This window comes from Parasteatoda tepidariorum, chromosome X2, assembly GCF_043381705.1.
Source record: "Parasteatoda tepidariorum isolate YZ-2023 chromosome X2, CAS_Ptep_4.0, whole genome shotgun sequence".
Taxonomy (NCBI): domain Eukaryota; kingdom Metazoa; phylum Arthropoda; class Arachnida; order Araneae; family Theridiidae; genus Parasteatoda; species Parasteatoda tepidariorum.
The window spans coordinates 24673863-24700214 of record NC_092215.1 but is presented as its reverse complement, the minus strand read 5'-3'; the positions used below and the strand labels follow the sequence as shown (position 1 = coordinate 24700214).

The following is a 26352-nucleotide window of genomic DNA, read 5'->3' as shown; positions in this document are numbered from 1 at the left end:
CACTGTAGTTAGTGCAAGCTGGATGCGGATTTCGTATCAACCAGCCATCGATGGGGGTCGAACCCGGTTCACCTCATTGGAAGGAGAACACGCTATCCCAGAAGCCATCGCGTCTCTGGGAAAATAGTTTGGAAAAATAATAATTATATTCTGGGTTGTTTGAAAAGTAATTTCGTTTTTTTTTCTCTTCACTGGATTTAATTGTATTTTTTTGAAGCCAAATTTCCCACTTAAGTCTTATAATCATTATAAATTTCGAAAGCAGATATAGGAGAGGTATACTTTGTGCTATGCAGACCAAAAAGGACCCGTTTACAGCAGAATTTGCACTAAAGGGTAAAGTATAATTTGCGCTATGTAGACTACCTTCACGTTATTATTTGCTTTTGTCTGATATAGTAAGGCCTATTTATGAAAAAGACTGATTCTACGCATTCATTTTTGGCTGGTGCCTTTTCAAATATAGAAAATTAAAAGTAACATTTTCGACATGTTTTGCCTTTTTACTATGGAAAGGGTAAAAATGCTGCAATTATATCTAATCGGAGAATGAAACTGTTTACACAAATTCAGAAAAAGACAAAATTAGAAAATAACATTTAAAATAATAAGTCAAAATGGAAAATCACTAAAAGCAGCTAAAACCAAGTTATTTAATAATTTAGGAAGTTCGAAACACAAATCAAGCAAAAAATCAAGAATCACTAACGATATGTATGTTAGCAAAACAGCACTTCATCAGGGACACACTGTCTGCCAACAAACAGGAGTCTTTCTGTCGTCAGTGGTAATACTGTACCACTGACGACAGAAAGGCTACTGTCGGTGGTAATACTGTACTACTGACGACAGAAAGGCTCCTGTGTGTCGGCAGACAGTGTGTACCCTGATGAAATGATATTTTGCTGAAATACATATCTTCAGTAAATTTTCGTTTTTTGCTTGATTTGTGCTTCTAAGTTTCAAAATTATTAAATTGTTATTATCGTATTAATGCTTGAAAAATAATGCTTTTCATAAAAATCTAAAGACAAAAAAGAAATCTCTTTTATATGGGTCATTCTCACAAAAACAGTCATTTTCATGTCCCCAGTATATTTTATGTTTGTTTTACAACTTACGAAAAAAAATTTTCAGGGAAAGTGTCCTTCAGAATGCAAGCTAACAAAAGAATAAAAATAAAATTATCAATTTTTATTTTTTATTTATTTTAGGTAATTAAAATATACCAATATGTCATTCCCTCACTTGTCCCCACTGCTGATTTAAAAAAAGAAAAAAATTGTTTCTGAAATAAAAATTTTTTTTTTACAAATTCGTGTTTTTTATTTCAGAATACTGAAATATAGAATTCAGAAAATCAATTTTAAATTTAATTTCTGATAAAAATATTAACACAGCACTATTTTAAACTTTGTCCCCAGTGTTTCGCGTCATTCCCTCACAACAATGTTCTTATCACCTGCAATCTTCTTAGAATAAAAATATTTTAATAAAAACTTCAGAAGTTAACAACTGGCATCATAGAACAAAATTGCAGTATGTTTCCATCTTCAACTTAAAGAAGCTTTGCTGTGGAATAAATTTGAATGAATCAAACCAGGTAAAATTTTTTACATTTGTCATTCCCTCATGTCATTTTTTAGAGTAAAATAAAATACAACTTCATCGAGAAAGTGGATAATTATATGTTGCTTTCTTGTATGAATATAATTGTATGTGATTGACTTCAGAAATTAATTAGGCCTAACTGTTATTTTTAAATTTTATTGAATTCGTCATTCCCTCACTAGTGTATAAAGTGAGGGAATGACGCTGAAGTGAGGGAATGATTCAAGATGAGTATATTATCAAATTTTTTTTTGTTCAATCGTGCCAGCCAATTTTATTTCCCAAACCTGTAAAAACTATTAAATATATAAGACTAAATTATAATAAATATTAGATATACTTAGTATGTTATCATTTTCAAACTTTAGGTAGATGTAACTTAGATAAAAACATGTATTAAAATAAAATATCATTCCCTCACTATTAGTGTCATTCCCTCACTTTTTAAATAGTGAAAATAATTAATTTACTTATTAATTAATTTGAAAAATAAATTAAAAAATTAATAAATTAATTTATTAAATTAATTAATTTATTTATTAAATTAATTAATTAATTATTAATTATTATAAATTAATTAATTATAAATTAATTATTTAAAAAATTAATTAATTTAAATATTAAGTATAATTTATAGGATATATACTTTCTTTATAATGTCATTACATATTTCTATTAATATAAAAAATTTCAGAGCTTTTTATTCACTTTACTTTTTTGGGATTTTATGAACTGAAAAAAGGCAGTTTTCGTGAGAATGACCCATATATGTATATATACAGTCCCTTACCAAATTATTAGACGCACTTTAAGATTCTATGCAAAACCTTAATTATTAGGTGATACTATACAACTTTATTGTTTTTTTGCAGATGTAACCGTCCTGCACTTGTTTCCTTTCGTGTATCAATTGGTTAACATTGAAATGCAATACGTTAAAAATATATATATCTATTCATAAAGGAATCTCTTTTATAGAAATCTCTCCAATTGGTTTTCAATTTAACACATTTAACTCTTGCAAATGCTTGTGCCTTTCTTACAGCACGCTTCCAATTAAAAAGAAATTTTGTTTCAACCTAACAATATGTTGATGCTTCTTATAGGTTCATCACTTTTTCCTGCTGGCCTGTTCCATAGGGCCATCATGATGAGTGGCTCTGCCTTGAGTCCTTGGGCAATTGCACGAGACGCCAATTTTTATGCTCAACAGATAGCCAGGACTCTAGGATGTCCAACTAATCATCCAGCCAATCTTTTGGAATGCTTAAGACAACGTTCTGTTTCGGATATTTTAAGAGTCCAAATCACAGTTCCGATGTTTCTAACTGGTTTCGGACCTACTATTGATGGTATTGTAATCCAGAATGAGCCTTCTGTTATGATGGAAGAATTGGCTTCAGAGCATCCATATGGATTATTCGATCTAATGTTCGGTGTAACAAAAGTAGCATCCTACTTCCAAGTGTCTCAGCAAGAAGAAAGGGATGGCTTAGGAATTGAACGTAGAGACAAACTTTTGAGAACTCTAGTTAGAAATATCTTCAATTATCACCTGCAGGAGATATTTCTTACTATAGTAAATGAATATACCGATTGGTCTAAGAACTCACAGCATGATTTAAATATATTAGATGGTACCTTAGACGCGCTTGGTGATGCCTTAGTAGTAGCTCCAATCATTAAATCTGCTAATTACCATCCTTCATCCGGTGAAAGAAAAGCATATTTCTATGTGTTTAACTATCAAACAGAGGATAGTAAGTATCCTCAAAGACAAGGATGTCTTCCAGGTGAAGATCTTCAATATGTATTTGGTGCACCTCTTGTTAAGAATTTAGGACATTTCTCTAAAAATTATAGTGAACCTGAAACTGTGCTATCTGAGGCTGTAATGACTTATTGGGTGAATTTTGCTAGAAATGGGTATGTTATATTTATGTTTAAAAAGTTTCTTATAAGAATGTTATAGAAATGTTCAATACATTCAATATTTTTTAAGTTAAACATGTATATTGACATGATTAAGGGATAGTGAACGTTTCAAAATCATTAATTTTTTACTATTTTGTATGCCAGAAGCCTATTTGTTTTTTGGGGGGGGGTGTCTACTAGGGTTGTACAAGACAACAAATGTTCCGAATATAAGAAAAATATCAAAATATGAAAAAATTATTTTCATTAAAAAACCTTTCTCGCAAAAAAAATTTTTTAAATGAATTTTTAAAATAAGGTTATAAATAGATAAATTGTTAAATAATCTGATTTCAAAATAATTTAATAAATTAGATAAATTATTAAGTAATCTGATTTCAAAAATATTTGTCTACAAAGACAAAATAAATTTGAATTTTCTTAGATTATTATTAAAACAAAATTTTTAATTTTAAAAATTAGCATTTTACATTAAAAAAGTTTGAATCATTTCATGTGAAATTAACTCTTGATCTAAATCGTTTTTAAGTAAGTGTCACCAAAAACGTTAAAAAGAATTCTTTTATAAAAACTGTTGCGAAAGAAAGTTTTTAATTGTATAAAGATAATTATTTACTTTATTTAATATCTCGCGAATATTCTAACGTTTCTTTTGTTTCATTTATTAATTTAAAAAATTCATTTTATTTGTAGTATAATAAAACTATTGATTAGAAGTAATTAATTATTAATATTTTAAAGGTTTACCTTTCCCCTTAAGTGATATTGTCAGAAATCTCACTTCTGCAGTTTTAGGAAGATGTTCTAGTTAGCGGTAAGAAAGGGAACGAAAAATTTGCTCTCAGAACTTTTTCAATAATGTGGTTTTCGAAGGAGAAAAATACTTTTCTAATGATTGCATAATATACATGGTGCTTCCATACAACGATTCTAGGTTTAAAGGCGAAGTAGGGTGCATCATTTGAATTAAGAAGAGCATAACAAATAATGTGAGGTAATTTCATCGGAGCTGGCTTCAAGTTATGAACTGGCTGCTCATACGTGTTTGAAATGATTCATTATTTGTGCAAATTATCTAACAACTTTTGCTCACTATTTTTTAATGACTATTGTCTGAATCTGAATTGAAATAGGCTCTGAAATTGCTTCTTTATTTCCATTCAGCCATTTGGCGACTAACTTGTTAGGTTCACCAGATAGTCGCCAAGTCACTAAATTGCAATAAAAAAAGTAGTAAAAAAACATGCTGTTTCTGGGCTCTATTTGATTGTGATTCTTGACAATAATGAATTTCCCGAAAATTTAAAATTAAAACATTATTAATAAACTTTAGATAAATAAATGTACCGTTTGAAATGTGCACGAACAGACAGCTGATAAATGAAAGATGCCCCTATTAGCGTATCATGACTTTTCCGTACATGAGTTGCTATTCACTTCTCACTTCCTATGATGCGTCCTAACTTCGCTTCAAATTTGCAATATCAACTATATCTACTGTTACTGGTACTACTTACTACTGTCGTGCTATATCGACTCTTAAGAAACATTGATAATTAATATTCACCATTGATATTTATAATCCTATTGAAATTAGCTAGTGCTATAGACCTTTGCATTTCTTTTGTCAAGATTTCTAATTCAAAAGCCATAATCAAACATTTAGATGGAGAAGAATTTTCTAATCTTACTACATTACGGCCCAGTTTCGGAGTTATTATTTTAATTATTTTTTCTCCATTTTTTATTGTCATCAATAGAGGAAAATAAACAAACATTTCTTATTTGTTTCGATGGGTTACACACTTTCTTGTTTTAATAGGAAAAATATAATTAAGTCATTTACATCAATAAGAAATATATTTTCAGAAATGTTTCTCCAAAAAAAAAATAATTACGAATAATAAAATAGATAAAGGAAAAGAAAAAGAGTACTGAGATTTTAGTTTTATATCTTGAATTAAACCTGCGAAAATCATGCTTAAGCACTGTATAGTACGGGATTTACAAAACTCCTCAGTAAAACGCAAAACTTCTCATTAAAATTGCAAAAACTGCAATGTTGAGATATGCTGTTCCCATAGGAATGTGGTAAAACGGCATAACTATTCTTGTGCCTAGTTCCGATAAACAACTAAAAATTTATTTTTGCATTCATTGCTCAATAATTTGCTTGAATTATTGAATTAGGTTTAAGCAATTATAAAAAAATTATTTAAATAATTAAATTTAATTAATAAGTATTTTCTATAAATGCATTTAGATTATTTATGGGCAAATAAAAAAAACATGTATAAATACATATAATGAATTTAATTTTCCAAAAACATATTTTTTTAATTAAATAGTCTACCTATTCGAAGTTCAGCTAGTTTACAATTCATATTTGAAGTTAACGACATAGAAAAATGTTTAATTCGAATTATAATTCATAACAATTTTTTGTTTATTTAGAACTATAATATTTATTCTTGTGTATTTGTTTATCATTGGGAATTCAATAAACTTTGAATGCTTTTCGCTATAAATCCCCCATGAGACCCCACTGAGATTTTATTGTACAATAAATAATATATGCATATTGAGAAATGCTAACTTAAGATGACTTCCTTTTTTATAACTTTGGAATATTTTACAATAAAATTAAAGTAAAAATGAGCATAAACTATTTTTAAAGCTAGAAATTAAAGCTGGTTTCTTTTAGTTGTTCTCAGGGAAAATAATATTATTCTATGCAACGAAACATATATTTAAATTCTATTTTAATACTAACTCTCTCGTTTATTTCTGTTTATTATATAAGCATGTAGTTTTTCTTAATAAAACTGAATTTGTTACGCTTACTTATAGATCTAAGAACTAAAATTTTCATTTGTGTTCGTATAAATGCTATGCAAGTTAAAATATAATTATTCTAAATAATCAGCTCATTTACAATTTCAATTATTTATTATTTAATTTTGAAACCGGCGTCAACAAATAATTCATAACTGATTTACAACTAATCGAAAATAGTTTTTAAATCGACCAACTATCGCATCGCTGATGCTCGAACCTGAGTCACCTTATTGGCAAGCGAGTTCCTTTTTCCCTGAGCCATCGCAACTCAGCCAAACGACATTTATATGTTTAGAATTCCTGGCATAGAAATGCTTGATTAAAACCACTCACCTAAGAAGGCGAACATATTTCCGACTAATCTCTCTGCATAACCACTAGGATCTAGCGTTACCTCACCCAAAGATATGAAACGGTGCTCTGTCATTATGTATCATGCCTGACCACGCCACCACACCTGAGCCACACCGATCAAGTTCATGAACATAATATTGTGCATAACGTGTTTCTTTTCTCTTCACACTAAATGGTGGCCAGAATAACTTGTAACAGTTAAACAGGATTCGTTGTAGAAATTCACTCTAGAATTATGTTGGTGACACAACCAATACGCTTCATACACCAGAGTAATATTTCTCGACTATAGCGCAGTTGAAGCGACATGCATTGAACAGGCTTCCGTGCATACAAATCAACTTTATTCAATCACCGTGAATTGGTTCTTGCAGAAACCAGAACACCGGTAGTGGTTGCAAGGTCTGTAGCTATCTTACTAGAGGTGACATTGCTGTTCCTTTTGACCACTGCATATCGATCCTCTTGAGCTGTGGCGTTTCTACCACGACCCCTGGCATGCTTTCGCATAGCATTTCCGATTTATCTCTAATACTAAACTAAACTAAGTGGCGTGTGCAACCCACAGAGCGCCAAGGCTTACTGTGCCCATTTTAATTTTCTTGACCTTGGGCTCTGGATCTTGACCTGGGGTGCAGGAGCAGATGTTCCGGTTCGGTGGTCAGCCGAACGCGGAACCCTCAGTGTTTAGTTCCCAAGCATTCTTGGTACTCATTTATCGACCCACTGAAGGGATGAAAGGCTGAGTCAATCTTGCCCGGTCCGAGGATCGAACCCAGGATCTGTGGCACGGGAGCGCGGAGCGCTAATACTCAGCCACCGGGCGTTAATTCTAAGAGGTAAAAAATGCGTATAAAATTACAGAAACAAAATATCAGCTGGTATACCTGAATGAAAATTTCGATTGCCCAAAAAAATACTGTCATTTAAAAACATACGCCTGTTTTATAAGCTTATAAGTATTGTTACTTTAACAAATTCCGTTATTTTAACAAAAAAAAAATCTCTATAAAATAACTGCGTCAGCATTGTGGTGGGTGCGAGACGGGAGAAGAGTTCACATGACAAGCCAGGATTCAGACCCGGGTCTCCTCACTGGGAGGTGAGTGCTCTATCCTCAGAGCAGATTGTCTTTATCTTAAACGTCTTAATTATTGAAATCATATTTAAGTGCAAAATCATTTAAAACTATATTGGCTTTATATAACTATATTTAAAACTTATAGGAATGTCTGGCAATTTAACTTTACGAAAACTTATATCTAAAGAAAGAAAATAATCAAGTGAAGTATTAATTAGACAATGAAGTTGAATTGCAATTTAATTTATACGATGCTTAAAATCATAAAATAAGTTTTTAAAAGTGAACTCAAGTATAGAAAATAATCATGAAATGATTTGAAAAAAGTTATTTTAAGGTAAAAAAAAAACTGACTGGCAAAAACTAGAATTTGAATTGACGATTTTGTTGCGTACATGATTAGGGTAAGTAACAGAGAAAAACTGTTTCTGTGAAAAGCGGCTTTAAATCGTCGAATTTACAGAAAAGGTCTACAAAAAAACAGGATTTGTTGCATGCGCGAGTAATGATTGAAAACCGAAAAAAAATCTGTATTTATCTTAAACAGTTTTTATCTGTGAAAATATTTTTTTCCTTAGCATTTACAGTTATTTTTTACAGTTCTGAAAATAATTAATTTCTGAAAGTAAATCGAGCTTGCATTAATACATAATGATTCAAATAAAAACAAAACTGATGTCTAAGGATAAAAAAATAGCTTGATATATCCTTAGTCAAATAGCTGGATAAATATTTACACTGATTTAAATTTAAGTGTAGTTTGTCATTTATTGAAATGGAAACTGACAAATACCACTCAAATAATTCTAATTATTTTTTATCTCAAATAAAATATTAAAAGAAAAAAAATGTCAACTTTGATGAAATGAGATAACATGGAGATAAAATTGATACAAAATGATTGTAATAAATTAATGAATGAGAAAATAAATTCTCTTTTTTTTCTCTTTTCTCTTGTCATTCTCAATACTTCCTTGTCTGGTTTCAAACTTGACATTAAACAGAGAATTTAATAAATTGCATTATTTAATTAATTAAACGATGCTCTTACTTCAAGAACGTGAAAAATAAAGGAATCAAATAAAATTCAGAAGAGAACAGAAAATAATTAATTGCTACTTACTTTTTCGGTTAAAAACTATAATTCGTATGAAAAAAATGTCACATTCGATTTTATTAGCTGTATGCTAATGAAACTCCAGATTTACTTTGGAATCAATTAATTACGCAATTTACTAATGATAAATAATTGAATTTGAGTTTGAATTTGGTAAAATTATCTTTTTTAAAGTAGAGAATGTTTTCAGTTGAATTCTAAACTTAATTTGCTTCTTTTGAATCTTTAACAATCACTAAGTTTGTTAAATCAATTAAATGAAGTCTTAAAGTATTATGTCTTAAATTTTAAATGCTTAACTGATTTCTTTCTGAAACTTACTTTCGAATGCGTTGACTAATGTTCCTTTGTACATTTATAATTGAATGGCTTAAGGCATAAGGTACGTAGGATAGCATATACTGTGTGACTAATGAGGGACAGAATATTAAATACCTGATATATATATATATATATATATATATATATTGTTAAAAATACCTCTACCCCAAAAACAGTNTATTTTTCTTTGTTTTATTCTTCATTTTGAACTTATATGTATATATATATATATATATATATATAATAGACTAAAAGAAGATGGAGAAAGGAAAAATTAAGTCTTATTTACTGCGCATAGTAAGTTAAGAATAGAGAGAAACAAGAAGAAAAAAAAACTACTACTAAATAAATTGAGTTAAAGAAAATTTACGTTCTTAAAATAATAAATCTCAGTCCTTAATTAAGTCCTTAAAAAGATCTAAAAAGCCGGAAAACAATATAAGGAAAATATATTTTGCTTTGGCTTGGCTATACTAATACAAGATATGAAACCCCTTTTTCGGATATAATAGTGTGAGCTTGCGACGCGATTATATCTTTTCCGTATTCTGTTTTCCAACCTTTTGTTTAGTATTTTTTTTCTAAATTATTAAAGATTTGAAAAAAATCACGTAATGTAAGGTTGACCAAGCATATTGACGAACATGTCAAAGGCTAAATCATTCGTGACCTGCACGCCTAGGACAATACTTATAACGAAGCCGAAAATGCAGCTGGAACTTAAAGATCGCATTTGGAACCATTGAAAGTGCAAAATTAAAATGTGTGAAAAACACTTTTACAGATGAAATGTTTATCATCTTTTTTAAAAAAAGCCACATGTCAAACATTTGAAAATTGAAAAGAACAAATTTTAATTTTTCATTTTTTTCCCTGGATAATATCAAAATTTTATAAAACTTATACAAATACGAATAATGTAACGTAGTAAACAATTGTGCAATTCTGCAAATTAAATAAAGATTAAAGTTTTAATTTTTACTTATATATAAGTTAATTTTATAATTAAAAATTGTTCACTCTTTGACGCAGATGAGGCACCGTTTTCTCTTTAAAATATGATGTTTATGACCCACTAACTACGAACACATACTAAAAATAATCTGTTAGGTTATAAGAATTATATCTGTACTAAAATTTATAATCTAAACAAATGGGTTTTTTTTTCATTTATATTCAAAAATTTATCGAAAATTTATTTCGTAAATTAAAGAAATGTTAAAGATTATTGATTAACTGTTAGATTTAAACAACTTCAACTGAACAACTGTCTCATAGATTTAAACAACTTCAAATAAGCGCAAATGCGAAAAAATATAGTTTAGAAGTGAGCCGTGTTACGAAGATTTTACCTTTAAAACAGAAAAAGACACTGGTGTCTCATGCTTTTTTCATAAATTATTAAAATGCTAAATATTATATTTTTCACTTATTTTGACCAGAATTAATATAAATTAATGAAAAAAATATATTTAATAATCTGCGTCAAAGGGTTAAGATTAAAATTAGAAAATGGCTCTGAAATTTGCAATTTAAACACTCAAAATAATCAGTTCATTTCTCACTTCTTGTTTCAGAATAAAATGGAAATCTCAAGAATTTTTTATTACAAATTAGTAAGAGTAATTAGTATGAGTAAGACAAATGTTAGAAACTAATTTTAGTAAATTCGGTATATAATCTGATTTTTTACTTTTGAAATCTTTAGAAAATGCATAATTTGTTTCAAACTTTAAATTACGCTGAAGTACATATTATTGCATTAATTAAAGTTAGTTCTGAAAAATCCTTTAAATTTTAAAATTTGATCAATACATGGAATTATTTTCTTTTAATTTTGTGTATATTTTAAAGAGAGAAAATTTTTCTTCAACTTTCATTTCTATATTTATTTCGTAAAAGGAATATATTCATACACTTATGTAAATATTTTTAAATATTTTAATTTATTTTCTCAAAATCACTTCGAGAAGAATGAAATTTTTGCAATAGAATATATAGTTATTTATTCGTTGGTATAATAACTCAATTTATCTTGAAATGTTAGAGTGTCTCTTCAAAACTGTATTTTTTTATTTATTTAAAATGATAATAGATACAACGAAACATATCAGTTATCATGACTTAGTTAATTAGATGCATTTCTTTATAAATATTTTCTTTTCAACATATTGTACTCTTTCTGCGACAAAAAAATGTCTGAAATTTTAAAAAATTATGTAAAAGTCAGGAACTAATTCCAATTATTAACGAATAATGAGTAGTGAATTCGTTATTTTACCGTTGGGAACCGTTTCATTATCTTACAGTTTCAAAGCATAAAATTATGACATTGTTTAAATTCTAAAAGATTTAATAAATTCTTTTCGTACGTTGATATGTAAGCATTTTTTTCATCAACATGTTATAAAATAAACCACATTCTTATTTTTCACATATTGGCCAAAAATATAAACTAAAGATTGCAAAGCAGACAATATTTATTTTTTTAAATCTTTTATAGCGTCTTAAACAATAACTTTGCTTAAATTGGCATATTATTGTACAAATTTGAACTATATTGTGTTAAATGTATCATTATAACTTGTTTAACACGATATTATGGTTCAGCTTGACTAAAATCACAATACAATTTCATGTCTTATTGACATTGTGAGTGCTTGGATGGCTGGGGAGTAAGGTGAGGAGGCGTGGTGATTATTACCATAATTTACTCTTCAATCTGAATTTTACTTATTTTTATACCCGGTGTTGAGCGTTCAGCCCAATTCTGAGTTTGCAACTATCAATGTTCAATTCCGTTGCCTTAAACCCAATCCAGAAGATAAGGATACTCCTCCATCAAGCATGTGAGGCAAATTAGACTTTTGGAGAAATAAAACTGTAATTGCGTTACATGGATAGGAAAAACACTAAAACCTCCCACGGTTAGTCCGATAGCAAGAAGATTCTAATCCATGATCCGTCTACTACTAACAATAATTTTATATCAGCACTGTGGACGATGCGATCCGGGATTAGAATTCGTTTCGACCAGCCAGTGCAAGGAATCGAACATGGGTCACCTCATTGGGAGACGAGTACTCTATATCATGAGTAGTGGGGCGTATACACCAACATTGTTTTCGTCATTGGTGATAAATCCCAGTTCGTCAATAATAACTCAATAAGACAATTATAATGTTATTCTAACAATACTAAACAAATGGGGAATGATTTTGTTAAATGGAGTCTTAAAAAGAAAATTTTGTTTTACAAAATAATATCCATATAATTATTTTTATTTAGCTAAAATAATTATATTGAAAATAAACTAATTCATTTTTATAGAGATCCAAATACTGTGCAACCTGATAAACCTGGCGATAAATCTAAAAGCAGATATGATAGAATGACTTGGCAACCCTACGACAAAGTGCACCAAAGATATATGATGCTCGGTAAGTAATCTCGAAAATTCTGCTAAAATTATGTCAACAAAAAATCCATTCATTTTCAGGATGAGAAATGAATTTTAATGCTATAAAATACTTATAGAAAAATGAAATTAGAAGCAAGCAAAATATTTCGGTAATAATTCTGTATTTTTGAAAATCTGAGTTTCCGATAACAGCGTTACCATGTGAGCAGAAAAATTAAAAATTAATGGTCTAAATACAGTACATTTTGGTTTTATTTACCATACTGTTAGAAATAGCTTGGAAAAATGCTTAAATAAAAAAAAAATTCATTTTCATTTTACCATATTCAAATAAAACAGTAGGATAACCATAAATAAGATGGTATTCAAACTTTTAAACGTGATAAAAACTGTTGACTAACTGATTTCACTTATTACGGTTAAACGACCAGAATTTTATCGCACCAACGAGGCTCCCCTAATGAAGTCATTTAGTTCCTTGCTGCTAGGTACATATTAAAGCAAAGAGAACTATTCTGTCAATCCCATGACCGACAGTACAGCTGTTCGAGTACCAGCGTCAACACAATAATATTTCCTCCATTTCTTTAGCGCATGGAGAGTTTTCAGTGTCCTGCGCACCTCAATTTGTGACCTTGAACTACTACGATCCGTTACTCTCATTCATGCATTTACCGTAATGCTGCTTAACACAGAAAAGTCTGATATTTCCCATCTCTTGTGATCGGTGAAACAGCCATAGAAATTAATTAAACCATCCACAGTTCATATGATAATACACAACTAAACAACAACCTATCTCCAATGCCCATTACCTGACGAAAAGCCTAGCTCCAATGTCCAGTTAAATTTCTTTATCACGGTTTTAAAACCATGCTAGTTGTGCATGGTTGAGAAACTTTACAGTTTCGTATTCATGGTTTGTTAACCCTATTATTTGAAAATGGTTTCAACACCGTACAGTTTTGTATTTATGTATTTTCAATCATTCTAGCTGTAAATGGTTTCAAAATCGTAAAGGTGAAAAATGTTCATTACTGCAAACTTTGTAGTTAATAGGTCATGTAAACTTTATAGTTAATAGGTCAAGATTATGTTGGTTAGCGATAGGCAGACTGCTGCCGGTTATTTTTCCGTAATACACAGTAATTTCTGTTACATAGTAATTTGACAATGAAAATTAAAACAGACTTTTTTTTTTAAAGAAATGTCATTACCATGCAAAACGGTAATTTTGATAGAATTTTTTTCTCCGTGTGCAATTCAAGAGTTTTTTCTAAATCACTATACTTAACATACTTTTTATCGTTAATATTTCATTTATGATACATGATGAGTATAAAATTCAAACATTCTGCGGAATGCTTAGGCAATGAATATAATGTTTAGAAATTAACGGAAATGAATGTTGGAATTTATATGTTACATTTTATGCAGACATTCCATAATTATATTAAAAGGCATACTGCAAAGAATTAGATAATAAATTTAAAGCGGAAAACGGCAGGCATTTTCAAACTTCTCTAGGTATTTTATATAATGCCTACATTTTATACTTTGTTGGTGACATATACTATACAGATTATCACGGTACCATTCTGCCGAATGCTTTCCTATAAAAAAGACTTTTTTTTCAGCAATTTATACATAGTAGTTTTGTATTTTTTGCGATATATGTAATTCTTAGATATTTTAAACATTGCCCAGGAATACATTTTCAACTCAAATGGACTTCTTTATTCTATAATTATTTTAAAAATTTAATAAGTTCTAAAAGATCTGTATAAAAGGAAGTATTAGCGATAACTTAAATTGCTTTAAAGCAACCACTTTGACAAAACCAACTTTGTTTATACTTTGACAAAAACTACATTATAGCACAGAAAAAAAAACTCTGTTAAACTACTGTACCATATGGTACTGACATTTTTATTTTTTTAATGAAAAAAAAAGCATAATTTCGATAATAGAAACGATAATTTATGGTATTTAAACCATTCTTTAGATAATTTTGCAGTTCATATGGCAGTGATTTACTGGAAATTTTGTTTTTCAAAATTAAAGTTTTTATTACCACACATTTAGCAAAAATATGAAACTGAAAAGTAAATTTATCTTCATGCAGTGTTTACAAAATTTTACCACATTATTACGCATTATAAAACCATATTTCACAATTATTTTTACCAAAGCTCTTCAGTAAAAATAATGAGCTTTTTGGTGTTTCCATAGAGCCAGGAACACAGTAACGTTTACCATATTCTGTTAGTTTATAGTTTTTTCCTTTAGTTTATAGTCTGTAGATCATACTCTTTTCTCAACGTGTGCTCATATTATTTATTTTATTTAATCTCCTTCTTGTTTGTTTCTTAGGTTTAAAACCGAAAGTGAGAGATCATTACCATGCACATCGTCTTTCTTTTTGGCTAAACCTTTTTCCTCAACTCCACCAAACCAGTTCAGTGAAAGTAAATCCTGAACACCATTTACTGGATGATCACGATAATCCCAATTCTTATGAAGGTCCTGTTCGTCAAGTACCATCTTCTCTATCTAAGCTTTCTGCCGATGCAGCCACTCCTTCCAATACGCTTACATCTACTGAGGATTCTAATGAGGATGGAAGTAAAAAGGACGATATTCTAACATCAGAAAACTCCAATTTACAGTCCTCTACTGAGGATTCCACACAACCTACGACAACAGTGAATGCGACAGACTCTTTAGCAGTAGTTATGCCTGTTAGCAATTTTTCAGCAGCACTTAGCGTGACCCTTGTTTCAGGAGCTTCCCTCTTTCTTCTAAATGTACTTATTTTTGTGGGAATTCATTATCAAAGAGGAAAAAGTAGAGCTGAAATAGCTTCAAACAAAAGGAATTCTTCTGTAAGTTGGAAGATTTATTTGTATAAATATTTTTAGTCTATAGCAAAATCTAGGTTTGTAGAATCTAGAAGATTTGTTTAGATAAATATTTTAAGAATTAGGAATTTTTTTAATAAAATCACTTTTACTGCAATACAACATTAAATATTGTTATAATCATAAAATAATAATATAAATGAAGAGATTTGTAACTATTGCACAACATTACGCATGCTCTGCTGTGTAATAAAGTTACCACATAACAATTTTGGTTAATATAAAATATACATATAGAATTAGGAACAATATATTTTAGAATTAGGAATTTCTTTATAAATAACTTTTACTGCAATAAAACATTAAATTTTGTCTTAGTTAAAAAACGATACATTGAATATGGAGATTTTAAACCTTTACATTGCATCACACAAGCTTTACGTTGACCCACCTAATATGGTGCCCCTAAAAGAGTGACCAATTTGGAAAAAATATATATAATGATTAACGATATCATGAAAATAGATATATGTATAATGATTTAGTAAATGTAATATTTAAGATAATGAAAATAATTACCTTTCATACTTTGTTCAATGTATTTAAAATAAAGACTTTAAACTAAATTTGTATTAATAACGTAAATGCGTTAAAACAAATTGGAATAATGATTTTCAGTATGAAAAACTTTTTTTTACAATAACAGGAACATTATAAGTAGGTACAAATGTAAGAAAAAAATCGATATTCAATAATCGAAAATAAATATGTTTGAAAATCTGATATTCTTTTAATCTTAACTAATACGTATTTATAGTAGCAAAACTCCTTAAATAGTCATAAAAGTTAAAAAAATATGAGTATGAATAAATGTTTTAGCAGTTGGTAAATGTTTTTAAATCTGGTTATTCAACATGCCAGTCATTTTTTTAAAAATTTTGAATTAGAAATATATAATAGAATTTATAAATCAATATCACGTTTCAATTTATTAAATTCAATTTATTACTTATTAATTAGGCAGAGTGGGATTGAGGAACATAATAGAACAATCAAATTCTTTTTTTAAATATCAGCGAAAAAAGCTGCCTTTTTTTGTACAATTACGCATTTTAAACTAATTTTAAATTTTTATATAAAATCCAAGTAAGTCTTCATTAGTAAACGGAAGAAAAATGTAAGGTTATTTTATTTTTTTATCTGTTTTTTATTACTTGATTTGTTAAAAAAAAATTTCATTAATTAGGCAATGTGGGACTAAATAATATTATAGGAGAATGAAGCATTTTCTTAATATCTGGGGGGAAATATGTGTTCTTTGTACAATCAAGTATTTTTAACTAATTTTAAGTTCTTATAAAGTCCAAGAAAGTCTTCATTAGTTGGAGGAATAAAAATAATAAATCCCTTTTTTTTCTATTCCCTAGTACATTTCTTTATAAAGAAAGATATAAAGGATTATCTTTGTAATTTTCTTTATCTTTTACAGCAAACGTCATTAGAAGAGCCTCAGGCCAATCTTCCCACAGTAGCTCACGTGAAGACAGTTTCTTTACGAGCTCCTCCTCCTTCTCCAGTGTGCCAAACCGAAGAGCTGACACTCCACCCCCCACCACATCACCATCATCCCCACAAGGCACCCCTGAAGCCATGTGCTGTGCCCACACCCCCTAAACTTCTGCACAGAGAGAGCTTAGCTGAAATGCAGCCGATTATTCACCTTCAGGGAGCTCATGCTGCATCTTTGGCCAATAAGTCACCAGTCCACCAAAATTCACAAAATACTGCCCAGGTTCATCTACCTTGCAATCATGAGATTAAACTGTAAAGGGAATGTGTGTAAATTGGCTCTTGTGATAATGCTTGTGATGTTCACTTCTATGGTGCCCTGGTAAGTCAATTAGTTTTTTATATATAAAAAATAACTAGTTCCATAATTTAAGTTACGAAAATACGAAGAATCTTATTTTTAGTAATACTCAAGTTATGGGTCTGCCCAGGATTATCACCATTACAATCATGAGAATAAACAGTAAAGGGAATGTTTGTAAATAGCTCTTGTGATAATGCTTGTGATGTTCATTTCTATGGTGCCCTGGTAAGACAGTTAGTTCGTTAAAAATGAAAAATAACTAGTTCCATAATTTAGGTTACAAAAATGCGATAATTCATATTTCTGGTAATACTCAAGTTATAGGTCTGTCCAGGATTATCAACATTACATAGATAACTAGTGTCGTAATTTAAGTTACAAAAATACGACGATTCTTATTTTTGGTAATACTCAAGTTATGGGTCTGCCCAGGATTATCAACATTGCAATCAAGAGATTAAACAGTAAAGGGAATGTGTGTAAATAGTAATGCCTGTGATGTTTATTCTATGGTGTTTTATTAAGACAATTAGATCCTTTAAAATAAAAAATAACTAGTTCCGTAATTTAAGTTACAAAAATGCGATTATTCATATTTCTGGTAATACTCAAGTAATGGGTCTGACCAGTATTATCAACATTACAATAATGAGATTAAACTGTAAAAGGAATGTGAGTAAATAAATTTTGTGATAATGCTTGTGATGTTCTCTTCTCTGGTGCCCTGGTAAGACAATTAGCTCTGAAACAAAATACCCAATTCAATCTAAAAGTTAAAACTAATGCGATGATTCATATTTCTTGTAATACTCAAATTATTGGTCCGCCAAAGATTATCAACCTTGCAATCATGAGACTAAACAGTTAAGGGAATGTGTGCAAATAGCTCTTGTGATAATGCTTATGATGTTCACTTCTGTTGTGCCTTGGTGAGAGAATTAGTTCTTAAAAATAAAATACCTAGTTCAGTTTGTTAAATGAAGCTAAAAAGAATGCGATGAGTCATATTTCAGGTATAACTCAAGCTATGGGTCTGAAAATTATTAAAATTATTCAAATTATTTTTGGTTTCATTTGAATGTAATCATACACTTGTCCTCGCGGTAAATATTTCCTGATTAAATCACGTTATAAAGTACCATCAATTCGGAAGCACTATATGTAAAATCGATTTTGACTGTAAATTATTGTACCGTGCGTTTTATATTTATTTAATTCGAGAAATTCAGTGATTTTACGATGATTGTTGCTGTAAAAATTATGGTATATCATATGTTTTGTTCCGGAAAAAATGGATTTTAAGGTAAAGAGTAACGGTACTTTAAGTGCCTGTACTTTTTACCATTATTTGATCAGGAAATTTTTTACAATGCTCTTGTCTTTTAGGTTTTTTGCTAATTTTTCTGTACAAAATTTACGTATCGGAACGAAAAAAAAAATATCATAAATACGTTCTGAAATCGTACGGCGTTAAATACCCATGACTAAAAAAAAAAAAACAGAACTGTCCCTGATTTTTCAAAATATAATAAAACAATATCTTATTTCCTAAAAAATATCATTCAAAACATTTTCGGACAATAAATAAATAAATATAGAAAAAATTTTTGCATAAATAAGCAAATCAAAAAATTCTTAAATTCGACTGTCTTAAATTATGGCAGTCTTGCTAGTATTGGCAAATGACCTTAGAAACAATAACAACAAACAAAGTATAACATTAAATTAAGTGTCAAGTACAGAAACATGACTTATAAAAATCAAATTAAAACAATCACAGACGCAAAACAACTAAACTACGAAGTTCAAATTAGGATGAAAAAAAGATGAATGTGTCTCATACTTCTTATAATAAAAAATAACCTTTGCAGTTTCGAAATCTCTCAAGATTATTGCCTATTTTTTAAAAACATTTTAATGTTTTTAACTATCGTATAAATATACTATAAGATGAAAAAAATTAAAAAATTAAACCCTCGTATTGCGGGCAATTTTACTTTTACCATAAAATTAAAAACGAAAATTGCAGCTCAATTCTTTTTCTATTACAAAATTTTTTTTTCATCGTAAAAATTCTGTCAATACAAAACAAATATAATCTCTTTCAATAAAATAACTTAAGTCACTGAGAGCATTTACAAAAACTATGTGATAATCGAGTTTACTTTTTCTGATCTAAACCATTATCGAAATGATGATTCGAATGAGGAATATAATTTAAAGTAATCCGCCCTAAATAAAATATCCAACATAGATATTTTCAGGCATGAGATAAATACAAAAATAGTACTAAGACTCTGAAAGAGGAAATAATGGTGGAGAAAACCGTAATGCGGCATTTTGATTAAAACATAACAATGACTATCTCAAAATGCAAATTTATTGCTTGATAGAATAAATTTAATACTTAAAACTTTTTCCTGTAAAGGTAAAATATATAAATTGCACTTCAATTCAACTACCTTTTTATCAGTTTTGCTACCTCATTATACCAAACAGGCATAAACTCTTTTGAAATAATTATATTTAGGTTTTTGACAGCGTTTCCAAAATAAATATATGAGCCGAATTATCTTTTTCAAACAAAAATTAATGTATTACAGATGAGGATGCTTGTGTGTTAAATAACTGCTAAAAAGTATCCAACTGAAAAGAAAGTGTCACATACAGCCACGAGTTGTTTTGAGAGGTATTAACAAGACAGATATATTTTAAGACATCAGATAAAAACAAAATGCAGCAAGATACTGTAAGAGAAAATATTGGGTGTCGTAACGCGATATTTCTGAACTAAATAGAACATCCATGACTTTCTCAATAATAAATATACTTTTTGATAAAATATGCTTAAACGCACTTCCCATAAAGTTAAAAATAAATAAAGTTGCAGCTGAACTCTACTCTTTTTCTCGTTTACTGCGTAAACAGTGGCGTAGCTATTGGGGAAAAGAAGTGACATCTGCGAAAGTCATAGGGGGTTCAAAAATAATGAAAAATAATTAGATATAAATTCTATAAATAAATTGTTTTCTTCTTTAAATATCACCAGTTTCATTAGCAAATTACAGTCACTATAAATTCGCCAAACTTCGTTCCGAATTAGCTATGAGTTGAACTGGAAGTCTATTTCTAGCTGGCGTTGTACAACCGACCCTATTCTTACTTTACGATTATGAATGTTCAATTCCGTAGCCTTATAATTTTGAATCCATCCCCGCAGACAAGGAAACTCCTGGATAAAGCTTTGGGACAAAGTGGCATTTTTGATGGTACTATCCCACACTTGGGTTGCATGGCGAGGAAAACCACGAAAACCTCTCATTGTTAACCCAAAGGCAAGAGGACTCTAACCAATAATCCGCCTAGCACTGAGGGTATTTTACTCAGCACTGTGGTTGGTGCGAACTGGAAGCAGAATTCGTATCAACCAGTCACTGGGATTTGAATCTGAGTCATCTTATCAATCAAACACAGTAAATGCGATCAAAAACATCTAAGTGGAATAGAAACTACATTAGTATTATATATTGTTAAATTTTAAACTGAATCGAAAGTTATCACGCAACGTTGTTTTTGACAAAATATTTTATTTAAGTTGAAAAAATAGGATTCTAGGTAAAATTTAAAAATCCTGCACCAAGTGCGGGGAGTTTTACATAATCATTTTAGAGTGGTCCCAAAAAGCCTCCTATAAGTCTCAAGGCATAATGAAATGGGGCGCAAAAACTGAATTTGCTCCTAGGTGCTGTAAGCCTTAGCTACGCTTCTACGTGGGAACTTAATACAAAACTTTTAATAAATTATCCTAAGGTTTTTTTGACAGTGTTTCCAAAAGAGGTGTGTGAGCCGAATTCACTTTTTCGACCAAAACCAATATATTAAAAGAATAGGATGAATATATGTTAAAAAGTTGCGGGAAAAATTTTCAACATGAAAGAAACAGTCATATACAGCCACGAGGCATTGAGAAGAATCTTAACGAGACAGATGTATTTTCAGACACCAGATATCAATATATTCTATGCAAAATTTAAAAATCCTGCACCAAGTGCGATGAGTTTTACAGAATCATTTTAGAGTGGTCCCAAAAAGTCCCCTATAAGTCTCACAGCATAATGAAATGGGGCGCAAAATCTGAATTTGCTCCTAGGTGCTGCAAGCCTTAGCTACGCCTCTGCGTGGGAACTGTGTTAATACAAAACTTTTAATAAATTATCTTAAGGTTTTTGACAGTGTTTCCAAAAGAGGTGTGTGAGCCAAATTCACTTTTTCAACCAAAGTCAATATATTAAAAGATTAGGATGAATATATGTTAAAAAAATTTGCGGAAAAAAATGTCCAACATAAAAGAAACAGTCATACACAGCCACGAGGTGTTGAGAAGAATCTTAACAAGACAGATATATTTTCAGACATCAGATAAAAACAAAAATGGAGCTAAGACATTGAAAGAGGAAATAATGGGTGAGAAAGTCGTTAAGAAACACAATTAAAAAAAAGCGAAGTTTTTTTTAATTAGAAATAAAAAAAATGGCGCTTACCATTTTTCCATTCATTGGCCAAGCACTGGTACTTTGAGCCTTAGTAATTAATCCCGGTGATGTAACTGCAACTGACACTAATGACTATGTACAGCGTTCTGGCAGAGTGCCACTGAAATCTTGCAATAGAAGTAGAAAGGGAGTGACAGCTTTCCATTAAACAATAGAATAGAAGAACATGATTCAATTTCTCTCTTTTTTCAGTCATTTTATTCTGTGTGAGTCTTTTCTTATTTCTGTCTTGCTGAACTGAAAGCGAAACGTATGAATCAAAGGATAAATGACATAAGTGAAATTTCGATACATTTCGGAAATAAAGACAATACATAGTGATTAGGAATGAATGTGTAACTTTTTTATTGTTCTCTTTGAAAAATTGATAATTTTTAAACAATTAGATGATGTATGTTTGAACGCTTTTTTCGACGCCAATTGAATTTCCATTTCGGATGCAATTAAAGATATCTCAGAAGAGGAGAATTGTAATGATGTAACTGAAGATTAGGGCTACTTTAAGTGTGTTGATGTCCTCTTTTGAAATAATTCATGTTTTTAATTATTTTATTATTATATGTTAAAATTCATATTCTTATTTATTAAAATTTTTTCATAATATACTATAAAAATATTCCGGATCAAATTGAAAATTTTTAAACAATTGAAAATTTTATGATTGAATGAATTGAAAAATTTATAATTTTTAAACAATTGAAAAATTGATTATGGAATAAATTGGAAAATTGAAAATTTCTAAACAATTGAAAAATTGATAATTGAATAAATTGAAAATTTGATAATTGAATAAATTGAAAAATTAATAATTGAATAAATTGAAAAATTGAAAATTTTGAAACAATAAAAAAATTTATAATTGAGTAAATTAAAAATTTATAATTTTTAAACAATTAAAAAATTTATAATTTTTGAACAATTAAAAGCTTGATAATTGAATAAATTGATAATTTTTAAATAATTAGATCATTTATGTTTAAACGCATTTTCCGACGCCAATTAAATTTCCATTTCGGATGCAACTCAAGATGTCTGGGAAAATGAAAATTGTAATGATAAAGCTGAAGATTAGGGCTATTTTAAGTGTTTTAATTTCCTCGTTTGATATAATTAATATTTTTAATTACTTTATTAGTATATGTTAAAATTCTTATCATTATTTATTAAAATTATTTTATCATATACTATAAAAAATTCCAGTTCAAATTACTGTATAAATTACAGGATGTTTAGGTATTATGCCAGCAATTATGGTAAATTGGATCTTATAAGATCCAATTTACCATAAATTCCATTTTGGCAGTAAAATATTATACTGCACCGGCACTCTGAGTGCCTGTACTTGTTACTGTAGTTTAATCCAGAAATTTTTACAGTGTATGAGCAAAACGTATTCTAGCGTATGAGACTAAAAAGAAATATCATGAAACATAGGAATAATGTTATTGTTGGAATCTCGAAGTGTTTTTATAAAAAGGCAATTTGTTATTATACTTTGGTTTCAAAATTTATAACTTTCAGCCTTTAGATTAAATATTTGTAGCATATTTTTCATATTGAGTTGAATTTTTTGAAGTTTGTTGAATTTTGAAAATTTCATAAAATAAATCATTGTACAATCCCTCACAAGCTAATTTTCTATCTAAGAACTCCATAGGGTATAATTCTACTTACCACAAATCTTTCAAAAGAGCTTCATTTTTGGAATACAGAGTTACCAAGAAACCATTTTAATAGAACAATGGTAGGAAAATCGAAGTATTCCACTTCAAAAGCTCAATATCTGAACCATTTCGCATTCAACTGGTTCAACATTTGCTAAGGTAGGGAGCGGGAATTAGTTCCTTATTTATTAAAGCTGTAACCAGATATCATTGCAATTTCCTACAAAGCATGGTTTTTGAATGTCTCTGTTTATTTTAATTGACAATTAATAATTTTTAATTCATTTAATTAGTAATATTTATTTTATAAATAATTTATCTTAATTAAAAATAATTTATTTTACCTAATTAGTTTATTTAAAACTAAACGAAAAATATTAAAAGTAAAATTGAATCAAGACAGGAAATATGCTAATACAACTTAATCAAATAAAAACTAAAGTAAAATATTCTTAATAAATTCAAAGTGTTAAAGAGTTTAAATTTTTTACTTTCAATTTTTCAGATGCTAATTTTTGATCATTTCATTTCGGTATAAACCTACTTACCATGAGTCATTCATAAGATCTTTGTGACAAAGAGTTATAAGTAAACAAACAAAGTGCTATAAAATGTAATAAAAACCAAAAAGAAATAAAAGTAATAGAAAAATAAAATAACTCCAATCGAACTAAAGTAAAAACATATTTAAATAACTTCTAAAATGAGAATATTACTAAAAATTTCAAATCGTGTCCTAAAATCAATCATTGTTCAATCCCTCGTAAGCTAGTTTTCTATCTAACAACTCACTTTGGTTTAAACCTACTTACCATAAATCTTTCAAAAGAACCTCATTTTTGGGATACAGAGTTACCAAGAAACCAACATTATGATGGATGATCAAATAAAACTTCTGATTAGAATTCCAGATTGCGCCCATCATGAAAGCAGTAGCATTATTTGCACAACGGAAGCCCTTGAGCGAAAGACCTTGGCGCACAGTAAAGAACTCTTCGCAATTCTCCAACCAAATCCTTCATTCACCATATAAACACCAGGAACAAATGTTGCGATACCGCTCTGAATCTGCGGGATGAAACTTAAGGAAACACTTATAAGGCTGGACGTCAAATTTATCAGCAAAGTATCCAGCTGACCAAATCTCTCTCATCCGGGACACTCAAATGTCACCTTTCCCATTTCAATAGAACAATGGTAGGAAATTCGAAACATTCCGCTTCAGAAGCTCAAAATCTGAACCACTTCTCATTCAACTGGTTCAGCATTGGTTTAGGTTGGAAGTGGGGGTTAGTTCCTTATTTACTAAAGCCGTAACCAGGTAACATAGCAAATTTGCCGAAAAGTATAGATTTGAGTGTCATTGTTTATTTTAATTAATAATGTGTTTCTAGATTATTTTATGTTTAAAATAAGTGATTAATTTTGAATTATTGTTTATTTTATGAATTTAGCATTTTCAATAATCGTCTTAGTGACAAAATACTTTAAAATGGGATAATGCGTTTTTTAAATCTTTGACGCAAACTTTTTATTAAACATATTTTTCATTATTTTGCATTAATTTGGTCAAAATAAATGAAAAATATTATTTACAAATTTTCGGTGTCCCAATAGAACGAGAAACACTGTAAATTTTACCATATTCTGATAGTTTTGACCACGCTTTACTTTTCGCTGTGCAGTAGTTAATTGTTAATTTTTTTTTTTTGCTTAGATTTGATTATGGATGATAAACGTTTTTGTCTGTAGTTGGGGAATTAGACTTTTCAGCTTTATTTAGCATTTTGAAGCAGAATTTTTATTCAACATATTTTTCAAACTTTTTTTATTATTTTGTATTAATTTAGACCAAAAGAAGTGAAAAGTATTACATTTAGCATTTTAGTAGTTTATTGTTACGAAATACAGCAAAAAAGACCGGTACTTTTCTTTGCCTTAAAGCTAAAATTCTTTTCAAAAAAGGATTTTAATAAATTTTCACTTATTTTCAGTTATTTTGATCTAAAAGATATGGCTATTCACCACTGAAATTTCTTCAATTTACAAAATCAGTTAATTACTGATAATATTTTGAATATGAATGAAAAAAGAAAAAAAGCTGCGTTTTTTTTTATCTTATATTTCGGTACAAAAATAATTCCAATCTAAAAGATTTTTAGTAACTATTAGACTATTTTTATAATTAATGTACTAAAGTATGTTTTGTTTGCAATTAGAGTGCCAGAAAAAAAATATATAAAAGGGACACCAGCGTCCCATTTGCTCATAAATTAAAAAAATAAAAATGAACCTCGAATTTAAAAAAAAAAAAAAACAGCCTAGACTTTATCCAAAAAATTTATACGTAGGACTCAATTTCTCTCTTCCCTTTTTTGCGCACATTTTAGAAGTAAATCTAACAATTCATGATTTAATTTAAAATAGAATTAAATTATAAGTATTTCATAAAGATTAAACTTTCTTAATGTAATTTTAATGTGTTATGTAATTACGTATCACGTTAAGAATTTCCTTTAATTAATTTATTCTTAACTATTATCATAATTATTTAAAGTTGTTCTACACTGTTATCATTTGAACGCTTCATTTAATTAACTATTTCATAAAAAATTATTTACCCTTTATCTAAACCTCTTATTTTGACTTACATAAACAAATTATGAAATTCAATTCCTGAAGAGAATAACACGAAGTGTATATTTATGTATATAAATATATAT

At 29.0% G+C, this 26352-nt stretch overlaps 1 protein-coding gene and 1 long non-coding RNA gene across 2 annotated transcripts in view; one reads left to right on the top strand and one right to left on the bottom strand.

Moving 5' to 3' along the window:
- LOC139427195 (uncharacterized) overlaps positions 1–22454 on the bottom strand; it is a 91795-nt gene extending 69341 nt beyond the window's left edge. Inside the window, exon 1 of the long non-coding RNA XR_011638331.1 lies at positions 21954–22454. This is a non-coding gene — a long non-coding RNA (uncharacterized lncRNA). The remainder of the gene's footprint in view (positions 1–21953) is intronic.
- The window catches only part of LOC107448874 (neuroligin-4, X-linked), a 310204-nt gene that overhangs the window by 277218 nt on the left and 6634 nt on the right, over positions 1–26352 (top strand). Inside the window, exons 4-7 of the mRNA XM_071188081.1 lie at positions 2718–3537; positions 12588–12697; positions 15052–15563; positions 17029–17430. Coding sequence (XP_071044182.1) covers positions 2718–3537; positions 12588–12697; positions 15052–15563; positions 17029–17367 — 1781 coding nt within the window. The 3' untranslated portion in view covers positions 17368–17430. The remainder of the gene's footprint in view (positions 1–2717; positions 3538–12587; positions 12698–15051; positions 15564–17028; positions 17431–26352) is intronic.